The following is a 12147-nucleotide window of genomic DNA, read 5'->3' on the forward strand; positions in this document are numbered from 1 at the left end:
CGAGTTGGGCTTTCATTTTTAAAGGTTGCAGGAAGTTAGTTTTATTGATATTCAAGTCAAATACTAGTTATTTGTGTATTTTTATTTTGTATGTTAGTACTGGCCACAACTTCCTTTTCCTAAATAAGTATGTGTCTGCATATTTGAAAAGACTAGTTTTCCTTTTAGCCAATCGGAGTGAGGACATTTTGTTCAGTCCTCACAAAGATAGCTGTACAAACGCGTGCGTGCGTGTGCGCGTACATGTGCGTAAAAAGAGGAATTTGTTAAAAAAAAAAAGAAGAAAGAAAAACAGTGTGCAACAGTTGGTGTGTGTTTCTGTGACTTAGAAAGGAGCATTTCCAGAATATGACGTAGCAGCGCAGGTGGGCGGTGTTTGGCGGCCGCAGCGGCCAATAGAAAAGCTGGGTGTTGCTGTCAAACACAGCTGATCGATGAGTCAGGGGAGGGAGCAGCCGAAAAGGTCCCACTTGTTGCTGAGCAGGAGCTGCGCTCGTCAGCTGATCGTGGAGGATCGATCCGTCCTCACTCGGAGCCTGAAATCTGCCCGAAAAAACGCATCTGCAGCCCGAACAGCCGACCAGCCGCCCCGCTGCAGGATCACCTCGTTGTCGGCTCTCAGGTGAGACACATTTTTAAACTGCTTCAGTTTGGTCCATTCAAAGAGAGATGTTCCCTTCACCTGCCGGTGACAGCAGCTGATAGACGAAGCTGAGAAAAACCGCTGATCGAAACGTGGGAAAATCGATTATTCTGCTCTTCGTGGGGAGAAAAAGCGACTGCGGTGTTTTTTTTGGTTTTTTGTTTGTTTTTGTTTTGCCTATATGTCTAAAGAAATTACGTATACGACATTATTGCAAAGAGAAAATAGTGAATTTTAAAATATTGATAAAAAAAAAAGAAGTTACATCATAAACGCCTTTATTTGGAAATCACAAGAATAGGCGGGCATCATGAAGCTTCCTCCGACATACTGATGTTGCTGAGGAACAAAGGAGCTTTTTACATAATAAACTGTGTGACTATAGGCTGCACAGACCATCCACTAACAACCCTCCACTTAGACACTGACAGACACCAGCAGGGTCTCCGGGGGGGTTTAAGGGGAAGAAGATGTTCCTCAAAGGGTTAATTTGAGGCGGTTCAACCTCGCAGGGGGTCCTTGTCTGGTTGTACATCAACACTTTACTTTCCCTGGAATTAAATCCAGAGCTGAAATCGTTAGTTAATCGACTTGTCGATTTTGTGTACGATTAATCGAGTAATTGGAATACAATAATTGCAGATAGACATAATATCGACTCTTGGATGTATAAATGAAGCCAATGTAGGCTGTTGAGAGTTGTGAGTTCTGGTAGATGTGGAGATACGGAAGGTGATGAGGGGGCAGACAGGATGAAGATTCCTGGACCGAGTCGATATGGAAATGACTGATTCAAAGCAGCGGAGGGAATACGTGATAAAAGTCCGAGCTGGTTGTGATGCACAGTTGTTAAAATTGTAGATGATTAACTTACAGCCTTCATCAACCTGCAGTTTACTACCGTCTGTCTTGTGTTGAAGTGTTTTGACGGACATTTCGAGAGACTCATTAGAGATGTGGTAAGAGTGTTTTGTAAAAAGTGCTCATGCATCATTTTCTGCAACATAATTTAAGTAATTCTCCTCAAATTAGGAAAATGCTAAAGTATTAAGGTGATTTTTTTAATTATTTATTTATTTATTTATTTAGGTATGTCTTTTTTAGCTAAAACCTGAACCACATGAGTCTTATAATACCGTGACACGCTGTGTCATAAACATACTTTAAAAAACAACCAGAGCATATTTCCTGTCTCGGAGTTAAAAGTCAACGTGTTAATGAAAGAGACAAATAATGCCCGGAACTTAAATGTTAACTGAGCTGTCTGCTGGGTTTCACACTTTCAGAGAAATGTTATGAAGCAGCAGAGCAGAAAGAGCAAAGTTCAGACTGGCAGAGATCAGTCGTGTCCTCCCACTGCAGCTACTGATCCACCAGACTGTCAGATGTGGCTCAGTGGGTGAAGACACGCAACCCTACAAACTTCTGTCAAAGAAACACCTCCAGTGGCAGTCCACACGTTTAGTTTGAGTAAATTGCATCACGTCATGTGTGGCAGAAAAATATTTTCAAGAAAGAGTTTGCAAACCCGTATTAAAGGTGTGACGCTACGTCATCCAACATGACCACGTGACCACGGGGGGGCCGTAATCCACCTCGGTCCTGATGAGGATGATGGAGGACAACACAAAAGCCTCCTCCATAGAATAACCTCTGTAAAAGTGTGTCCTTGTTGTCTGCAGCAGCGGATGAAGAGGACATCCTGTCCCCCGAGGTGTGAGGTCACTAATTAGCGTCTCCTACAGTCACAGTTTGCGCACCCGCCGGCCGCCGGCGCCCCGGAACAAAGCGGGCCAGATTGGGCCAACTGAGAAACCAGCGGGAGACCTGACATGACATTTCAGGCCTCGCCGCGGTTGATGTGTGGAGTGAGTCCTGATCGTGTCGCCGTTGATGCCTCACATCTTTTAATCGCAACTTTTACCCATAACTTTGTGCAAAATGTCTCGTGGTTGGAGCCCGGCACTTATCTCACAGTCCCGGTTGAGCAGCGCGCGCGCTTATCACAGGAAAGGCAGCTGAAGATGCAACGAGTCCACGAAAGAGACTTTTTACTTTTCTTTTCTTTTTTTTCTTTTGTCACAATAATTCTACAATAATTCTGCTGCCTCCTTGTTTCCAACTTGACAAACATTACAGCAGAAGTTATAATATCACAAGAGTGCCCACGATGACTAAGATGCAGACTTCCCACGCAGGTTGTGGTCACGTAAGATGGAGCTGTGAATGTGCGTGTGGTTCGGTGTGTGTGTGTGTGTGTATTACACCTCTGTAAGGTGTGTGTGTGTGTGTGTGTGTGTGTGTGTGTGTGTGTGTGTGTGTGTGTGTGTGTATGTGTGTGTGTGTGTGTGTGTGTGTATGTGTGTGTGTGTGTGTGTGTATGTGTGTGTGTGTGTGTGTGTGTGTGTCCATCTGAGCGTGGCTGTCACGGAGAGACAGTGGGCCTTCCCCCGCTGCTCCCGAGATGACTGGCATCCCTGTTGACATGAAAACACACAAGCACACCCACACACATTTTCACACAGCATGGCATTTAGGCTGCTGCTGTGGCAGAGGTCGGGCTGCGTGGGCACCGGGAAGCCTTAATGAGCTGTTGAGAGAGAGTTGGATCTGTTGTGGTGATCGATTCCAGTTTCGGGGTGAATAAAGTTGTGTTGTCAGGTGTCCGTGCGGTCGTCAGGGTCAGTGTTGAAACAGTCAACAGTGTGAGGTGGAGTTTCACAATGGATCAACTGAAAGGCTGAAGTCAGGTCAGACTTACAGCTGTAATTACAGACTGTTGTGAAATGTTTGATGGGAGATTAAAAGAGTCAAAGTGAAACACAGAAGCAGCTTTTAATTATTATATTTTCTGTGAAGGAGTGGTGGCTGCCAGTTTCCACATTTCTTTGGGAATGAAGTGGAAGAAGATGAGATTCGTTGCGTTTTACTGTTTGCTTGTTTGTTTTAAAGAAAAGTTGCAGTAACATTTCTGTGGTTCTAATAATTTACCATATGTCTGATTTCATTGTGTGAATCAGAACAGGTGAAATCATTTTTATTGCAGTTACAGTGGAAGAAAACCAAACTATGGGGAACATTTGAACACGGCTGAAGTTTTAGTGAAAAAACTTCTGCAAATGAGATTGTTTTTAAGGGAAAGTACCTCCAATGGAGCTGCAGCAACTAGTTTACTGAATATGAATCGGCTCCGCTTCAAATAGTCATCTTTTTTTTTTTGTGTGTGTTAAAATAACAAAAGTTTTCTTTCTACTAGACTGAATATTGACACGTAATCACACTCCTCTTTCCTGAAAGGTGCCTCTTTGCATCAGAAAGAAACTGCTGCCCTTCACTGGAAGATAGAAAACCACCCGGGCTCGACTATCTGTTCATCGTTCACCTTTTTAAACTGGATATCGCAGACAACAGCAGGTTTGAGGTTTTTGCTGTCAGAGTTGGTTCGTTGTTCGGAGACAGCGATGGACCGACGTGCTCTCAGGTGTTGAAGCCAGCGGTGTGGTGACACTCAGCAGCTGACAGCTGTGAATTAACATAACAAGCAGGATTGCAGCGTCAGTCAGAAAAACAACAAGCTGGTTCACAGCTGACAAAAAAACAACAACTTTTAATTGGCCGTGTGTGTGTGTGTGTGTGTGTGTGTGTGTGTGTGTGTGTGTGTGTGTGTGTGTACAGTGTGAAGATGGCCTCTGGTGTTTGTGTGCTTTCTCCCCCTCTGACCCTTCGTCTCTGTTGTGTCATCAGGAAGTCTGGTTTGATGTCTTCGTCCGTCCTGTATCGATGGCCGTGTGGACTCCTCCTCTTGGCCTTCTCGCCGCTCCTCACTGCAGGTACGACCCCTGACCTCCAACCCCCCCCCCCCCCCCCCCCCCCCCACACACACACACTGCGTACAGTAGATAAGACTGCGATCCATTCCCGACCTGCATTCAGTGGTTTCTCTTTCATTTACTGTCATTCCTGCAACAGCTGAGTTTTCGCCGTGCCGATCCTGCCTGACGGGAAGTAAAGCACATTTTGGTCCGTTGGTAACTCTTTTGCAAAGAAGGGAGACGAAATGATTCATGTTTATCTTCAGATATTTGTTCACAGCGAACACTTAATGGTGATTGTTGCTCATTAGTCTCCTCGGCCCGCCTGCTGCAGATTAGAAGTAATGAAACTGAAACCCGCTAGTTGTGGAGCCCTTTGGCTGTTTCAGAGCAGCTTATTGAGGAACTGAGATCTATTTCAGGGGATCTGGTTTGAGGAGAAATGTATTTCAGTGGAGAGATTCTGAAACACCCGATCCAAACCAGGACTACGGTTTTGTAAATACGACTCGCACAAAGGATCACCAGCAATATATTTTGATTTGGTTTTATGACACTTTTGAGATGACTGATTGTGAAACACTAAATGAACTTTAATCAGGACGTAGTCAGTTTCTCTCGCTCTGTGTTGGAGGTTTGAAACTAACTCTCTGGTTCATCAGACCTGCTCAAAATATGTCTTCCCTGCATTAATATCATAACATTTAAACCCCCAGTGCTTTTAGTTCAATAAGTTTAAATGTCTGAATTTAAGACGACCGCTAAAATCCCTTGAAAGCCTCTGACTTTGTTCACTTGCAAATTTCATTTGCAAAAAATAGTGATGATTTTTTTTTCACTTCTAACTTCACTCTTGTCCTACTCTTCACAAGTCGATGTTTGAGGTTAAAGAGCGGTGGAAGCCATAACTCTGCAGACACAGACTTTTTGAGGCGAACGATGAAGAAATAGAGGAAACTGGCAGCAGATCGTCTGCTGGTCTGGCGGCGCTGCCCGCCGAGGAAAGCACAGATGGCTGTGAGCAACATTTAGTCATGTGAGAGTTTTTCAGTACGAAGGTTGAATTCATGGCCACATACATGTGTGAACATAAAGGCCACAAATCCAGACACCACGGAGCTTTTTATTCAACATGTGTTTGAGGTAAAAACTATTATCTTGCGATCTTTTCACTTCCCGGCTGATGTCACACTCACCCTCACACCCTCTCACCCTAAAAGACAAAGGGATGTGAACCCTGTTTTATTATCCTAAAATATCACTTTAATATCGATCAATTATTACCAAGTTAGTTAGTTACAGGATAGTCATACAATTACCATACCGAAGTGGACAGTTGCAGCCTGGACAGGCCTCGACTCTGCATGCAGACGCCTGCTTTACTGCACAAAATGAGAAAAGGTTTCTGGCATCTGGTGGAAGGATGGAGTGAGAAAAATCACCTCCCAAATGTTTATCCTGTTCGTTAAAGCAGAAAGAAAACAAATGCACATTTCCCAGGAGGACCGGGAGAGAAAATGTTGTTTTAATTCTTCCTCTGAGCGGCACCTGATGACCTCCAATTCTAAAGCACAAAAAAACCAACTTGTTCTCGTGCTTGTGTATCTGCAGGCAGACTGAGCAACTGCACTCACCCTCTGGTGCCCGAACACGGAGGTTTCCGCTGTGAGCCGTCTCCGTGCCGAGGTTTCCCTCAGAAAAGCACCATTCGTTTCTTCTGCGAGCCCGGATACCACATCAGCAACAAGGTCCCCGTCTCCAGGTGCCGGCACGGCAGGTGGATGCCTTCGATTCCTGCCTGCAACCCTGTGAGAGGTAAGAGTTTAATACAGTAGAATATATTTATGTTTGCTGTCCAACTACCTGTTGAAGTTGAATTGTTTTGGTGCTGTGTTTGACATGAAGCTACTTCTCTGTACTAATAACTCGGGTGGGGGGGGGGGGGGGGGGGGGGGGTGCAAAAACTGAACTGTCCTGAAAGGATTATTTATGTTTAGTGTTTTTACTTGAGGCCAGAAGGTCAAATTTTGAATCCATTTAATTAAATTCAACTAATTAATAAATCATTAGAATAATTTTTCAGGAAAAAGGCCAAATAATTTCTAGTTTCAGCCTCTAAAAATCTGGGTTGCTGCTTTTCTCTGTTTTTCATTTTCGTAAATAATTTTTTTTTTTTTTTAACTTTCAGACTGATTGTTAGACAGAAGAAGGAACGCCGGTCTCTTTTCTGACGTATATTTTATGATAAAAACTTCATCAGTTAATTAAAGAAAGAATAAATTTAACAATAAAATGTCCTGATCATTTGTCAGTGGTGGACATTTTACTGTGGATGCAACTTCTACTCACAAAGTTTTACACAGAAACTTACAACAGAAAACGCCTCATTCGTAGCCGTGAGAATATTTCCGTCCCGTGTGCTTCAGTGAGTCGGGTTCCTCCGGAGATTGTGACTTTGTGTGACTTTTGAAATTCCCTTCTTTAATAAGAAACTTATTAAAAGAAACTTGTGAAACTCTAAACATTTCTTGGTATTTCCCAGCAGTACTGGGCACCATAGCATTCCTCAGTGATTACCTCGGAGTATAATCTACTCGTGACTCATCGCAGCTTTGACCCAGATGGTTTCAGGGCTGACTACACATTCAATGACAGTTCATTCTTGTTTTGATATTCTGGAGGTGGATATCGTGACTTATACTCAAAATATGTGCTCAAGCAGGTTTTGGATGTAATCTGTAGATGGCTTGTGTGATGCTTCAGTCTCCATAAAAGGGATATTTATTGATTCTCTTGCCATCACAACAACAACAACACTTCCCCTCTGCAGTCTCCTGTCAGATCAGATCTTAAGTGTCATCTTTAATGAGTAGAAACAAGAAGAACAGTTGACCGACATTTTACATCTGTTAATCAGGAGGGCAGTGTCATTTTAATCATGTGGTATTAATAATCATAAAATGTCACACTGAGGCCTTGAACAGCCACCCAGCTGCAGAAGCAGCAGCTTTATCACTTCATACCTTTTGACCTACTTATCAGATCACAGACACATGCCGACGCTGTGCAGGAAAACGACAAGCTTTGCTTTCCGCAGACCAGTTCTGACTTCCTCTCTCGCCACTCACTCACGCTGCAACAGGAAGTCAGAGCACGTAAAGAGGAAGCGGGCGACGCCACCATATTAACCATTAAACGTTTCCTCTACGTTTCCACTGTCAGAGACTCATGGAAAGCTACCGCTGCAGAGTCACTGACACAAACACACCGAACCACCAGAAACCTTCCAGTCGGAGATCTCGTATTTGATCAAATATTTCTGTCGTGACGTTTTTGTAATGACGTCACGACCAAATCAACATTTAAAACTTCAGCAACATGGAAACACTTTCTGGAGAGCAATCTGGATGCAGTTGGTTGAGTACTTGTTGGCTGCTTTTCTTTCACTCTGCAGTCCAACTCCTCTCCAACCATCAACCATCCCTCTGCTTCGTGCTCAGCAGCCTTTAGAAAAACAAACCACCATCACAAACACGCAAAGACGCAGCGCTTGAAATCAAACATCTCAAACTCCTGATGAGTGTTTGATGGTTTGATGAACTGTTGTTTGTCTGTATGCAGCTGAGCGGCCATAACTTGGCTTACTGCAGCAGCTGACTAGGGCTGTTTGCTGTAAACCAACACTGCGTATGAAAAGATAAAAAGCCAAATTTTTTTTTACATTTGAGAATCCGGAATCTGCACATGTTTGCTCAGTTTTTGGTATCTGTTAGTTATTCTTTACTTAAACTTTTATCTCTCTCTTCCTTAGATGGTCCGAACATGAAATCTGACGACGCCGTGAACAACTCGATGCCCAGCATGGCCACAACAGCGGTGGGCGTTTCCATCTTCCTGCTCACCACCACTGTCTGCCTCGTTGTCAAGTCCCGCCTCTACCCCTGTCAATCACACAGGTAAGAAGAAGCTTATGGGTGCATCAGACTTTATGTGACGCTGCGCAGGGCAGAATTATAATGTCCAATCAGACTACAGGATAGAATAGACCAATCAGAAAGCAGGATAGAATAGACCACAGTCTGTCTGTGTCCAGATGTTAAACTACAGTCTGTCTGTGTCCAGATGTTAAACCTGAGCTGCCGACCATCAAGTCAGACGAAGTCGAACGCAGTTGAAGTCGAACTAAATCTCCTGCAGTGATTAACTTTGTAGAAACATTGTAGTGCAGCTCAGCTACATGTTTTTTCAGTAGAAAAGTTAACTCGTTTGGACTCTCGGATAAAAACTGTCGGGTCCACCGATCTGCAGGACACACTGAGCAACGATTTAATGCGAAAAGCGGGCCGAAGCAGTCGTTTTATATAGAATGTGAATGCTTCGGATAAAGAGATCAGAGATCATCATCTGTACATCCTGCCGGCCTTTTCAGCATTAAATAACGCCGTCTCTCCCCTCCAGCAGCCGTCGCTCCTCAGACCAGCTGGACCTGATGGTGGACGGACATCCCGTCTCTCTTCCCTCCTACGAGGAGGCTATGTACGGCAGCTGGGGGCAGCGCATCCCCACCTGCTCGGCTCCCGGACCCACGCAGCTCCTATTGGCTCAGGAGGCTCAACAGTCATCTCTGAACAATCAATTGGACGGCAGCCACCGCCCCCTCCTGTCCAGCCAGAGCCCCGACAACCCTCCACCTCCCTATGAGGAGGTCCAGTCATCCCATCCCAGGGACAGGATGAGCAACGGGGACGTCCGGAGGCTACATGTTACACTTTCAGACGACAAGGACACTTGATTGACAGGCCGTGGGGTTCACTTATGACTAAATTCCTCGTACACGTAGTGCCATTGTTTGGCACTGAAGTCACGATTTTGACAGATAAATGCTGCAGTGTTTATTCTGCAGATAAAGGCTGAAAAAAAACTAAAAAACTAAACCGGGACTGACAGCAGACTCGTGCTGCCTGCGCTTCTCCTGGTTGGCTGCAGGTCACCAGCATCAGGACCAATCACATGCTGGTGTAGTTTAAACTGATAAGCTCCGATTGGCCAGTTTGAGGTCACGCAGACCTGGCTGAAGGGGACTGAAAGTGCATTTCTAAACGAATTTGTCGATTGTACAGCGTATTGTATGAATGTATGTGACACAGGAGGGAAGTGATGTGTCTCTGCTGTCTGGTGAAAACATGGCAATTAAATGCTGCCTTGTTTTAGTGTGATGAGAAAGAATGTAATTGTTTAAATATTTTTAGATGAGAGTAAAAAGGAACTATGAGGTTTTTCACTGGACAGCAGTGATATGAAGGTGTGTGTGTGTGTGTGTGTGTTTTCAGTGTTGTTCTGGAGACGTTATCTATCCTTCCCGTCAGTGACGGGGCTTCATTCTTGAAGTTAGCTGAAAAAAAAACAAAAAAAAACCCAACAACATGTGTGTTCCCATGGCAACTGACTCTTTCTGTCTGGGACTTTTGCACAGCGTTTCTCTTTCAGTGTGCTCGGACCGTGGTGCAACCGATGTTGATGTGGTGCCAAAGTGGTGCACGCACTTTGCTGCAACAGCTTGTTGTGAGGTTAATTTGAAAATGTCTTTTTTTTTTCTTTTCTTTTCTTTTTTTTTTTCTCAATGTACAGCAGATACTTAAGAGACTTCAAGAAAAATGCTTGGAAACCAAATGTTCTTTAAAAGTGTTTCTCTAGTGTTCATTCAGTGGTGGGTGAAGTAAGAATGATTTGGTATTTGATTAATTTGAAGCTACTGTTAAAAGAAATAACCTTCCTGTTTTAATCACTGAAATAATTTGATGAATGAATTCAGTAAATTTGTGGAGACATGGACACTGTTATCAAAAATAATCATCCAACTAACAGTTTTCATTCCACAACCTGGAAAAATAATTTGGGACCAAATCCTTCAGATATGAAACTCTTTGATCACTGATTTCTGAAAGCGTGTTCGTGCCCTCACTTCCCTCTGCAGACTGACTGATGCCTTTACAGACCTTGAATGTATTTTCTGTTTTATTTTGTGGCAACAGACCTTAACTATTATATGGATTGTAATATTTACAGAATGAATTATTTGTACATTGTGTTATTGCACAGAATTATATGATGAATAAATGTTGAGGTGTTTCTTTGACGTCCTTCCTGGTTTGGGACTTTAATTAACGCTAACGTGCATCACCTGGGTTCGTCGGTGCTGCCGACACGCATGCACACGCGCACGCGCACATGCACGCGCACACACAAAGCCATCATGACGAGTTTTCGCTGAGCTGTTAGGAGGCAAAAGTGGTTGAGAAACATTCTTCAAACACTGAAAGAACATTTCAGCAAGAATGTGTTTCCTGAATTTGTGAAAAGATTTCTGCTCAGTTCCTCAGATGAAAATAAATGATTGGGTCAAAAGTGGTCCAATTCTTTCAAAACATATTTAAACATTGGATATGACCTTTCATAAGAAATATTTCTTTTATATTGCACTGAGCAGATTTATTTTTAAGAATCTTTACTGCATCATGAACAGAATCTTATATTTGCCTTTTCAAAGACTTTGACAATCGTACTTCTTCTCAATGCCTGCAGATACCTCTTTAGTCCTCAAATTGTGCGTATTAAGTGTTGAAGCCAGAGAGAACATCATGTACAGTGCAGCCTGACAGAGTTTTATAGAATTTATTTGTAAATTGACCTAAATAAAAGAACTTCTTTTGACAACAAGTCATCACTTAACACAAGCTGGTAAAATGATTGTTCTATGAGAGAAATAAGCTTGAAATAATCAGTCACCAGCGATTGCTTTCTTCCAACACACTATTTTTTTAAGCTTCCTTTACTTAAAACAAACTCCCATTGCAAATGAAACACACTTCCTGTGAGGCATGGGAGTTTTCCAAGGAAGGAAGCAGGAGTGTCATTAAAATATCAATTTGCAGAAGGATGTTATGAGTCATTCCCTCAGGAAGTTTTTCGTAGCCTCAGCGGTGGCTAAAACTGGAAGTGATGTGTGATGAGGGTTAGAAGTCTGACTTCCTGTGTGAATCCTGGGTGTGTTCGAGGAGTTTTTTATCCAGTTAGACCCAAAAAGGAGAAGTTGGTTGAATGAGTCTGTTGCCAGGAAGTGAAAAGGAGAAGAGCCTCGATTTATTTACTGTAAGCAGTCTACTGTGATTCACATGTTGGATGAGGGCAGTAAACTAATATTAGTTTGGTATACAGTATGAATTACAGTATGTGTATATGTAGGACAACGAAATCAAGTATCGAAAGCACACTTTTCAGCTTCCTTTTAAATTTGAGTTTTATGTCAAAGTTTTATATTGTAGTAGAAAGTAATTATGTACTTTACACAAGTACAGTATTTACGTAATGTAACTTGCATTTGTGTTATTTCCACTTTGTACAACTTTAACCTTTTAAAATACAACACGCTGTTTAATATTAAACCAGTGGTTTCCATCCTGTTTGTCTTCTGACGTCTTACAAAAATCTGCGTAACGTCCAGTGACATTTCCAACATCTCACCAAAAATCAGAGAAAATCAAAAAATTAGATTTGTGGATCAAACTTCATTCTTCTTGTTTCTCAGTTATCATCTGACGACCGATCAGATTTATCTTCTGTCCCTGGATATTAAACTGGATATTTAAACTAGCTCCACCTGTAGCAGCTGCAACGGGAACATGCTGCTCACAC

General features: G+C 42.9%; 1 protein-coding gene across 2 annotated transcripts; it reads left to right on the top strand.

Moving 5' to 3' along the window:
• The first annotated feature begins 476 nt into the window (after positions 1 to 476).
• On the top strand, positions 477 to 10591 carry LOC138205438 (sushi domain-containing protein 6). Of its 2 annotated transcripts, none has more exons than XM_069161460.1 (5): positions 477 to 622; positions 4388 to 4473; positions 6067 to 6270; positions 8267 to 8411; positions 8914 to 10591. In XM_069161460.1, the coding sequence occupies exons 2-5, from the start codon at positions 4401 to 4403 to the stop codon at positions 9245 to 9247; spliced, it is 756 nt and encodes a 251-aa protein (XP_069017561.1). In that variant the 5' UTR covers positions 477 to 622; positions 4388 to 4400; the 3' UTR covers positions 9248 to 10591. The 2 variants fall into 2 exon arrangements, with proteins under 2 accessions (XP_069017561.1, XP_069017563.1); XM_069161462.1 differs by having other exon boundaries at positions 8917 to 10591.
• Positions 10592 to 12147: the final 1556 nt, after the last annotated feature.

The sequence above is a fragment of the Embiotoca jacksoni genome, unplaced genomic scaffold (assembly GCF_022577435.1).
Source record: "Embiotoca jacksoni isolate LCO1_2020_lvr unplaced genomic scaffold, fEmbJac1.0.p SCAF_28, whole genome shotgun sequence".
NCBI classification, from domain to species: Eukaryota; Metazoa; Chordata; class Actinopteri; family Embiotocidae; genus Embiotoca; species Embiotoca jacksoni.

What these genes read in the sequence shown, in the direction of transcription:
- LOC138205438 (XM_069161460.1), top strand. Translation starts at nt 4,401, where the DNA reads ATGTCTTCGTCCGTCCTGTATCGATGGCCGTGTGGACTCCTCCTCTTG. An exon ending in CTCGCCGCTCCTCACTGCAG is followed by an intron (nt 4,474 to 6,066) that starts GTACGACCCCTG and finishes GTGTATCTGCAG; the next exon opens with GCAGACTGAGCAACTGCACT. An exon ending in TGCCTGCAACCCTGTGAGAG is followed by an intron (nt 6,271 to 8,266) that starts GTAAGAGTTTAA and finishes TCTCTTCCTTAG; the next exon opens with ATGGTCCGAACATGAAATCT.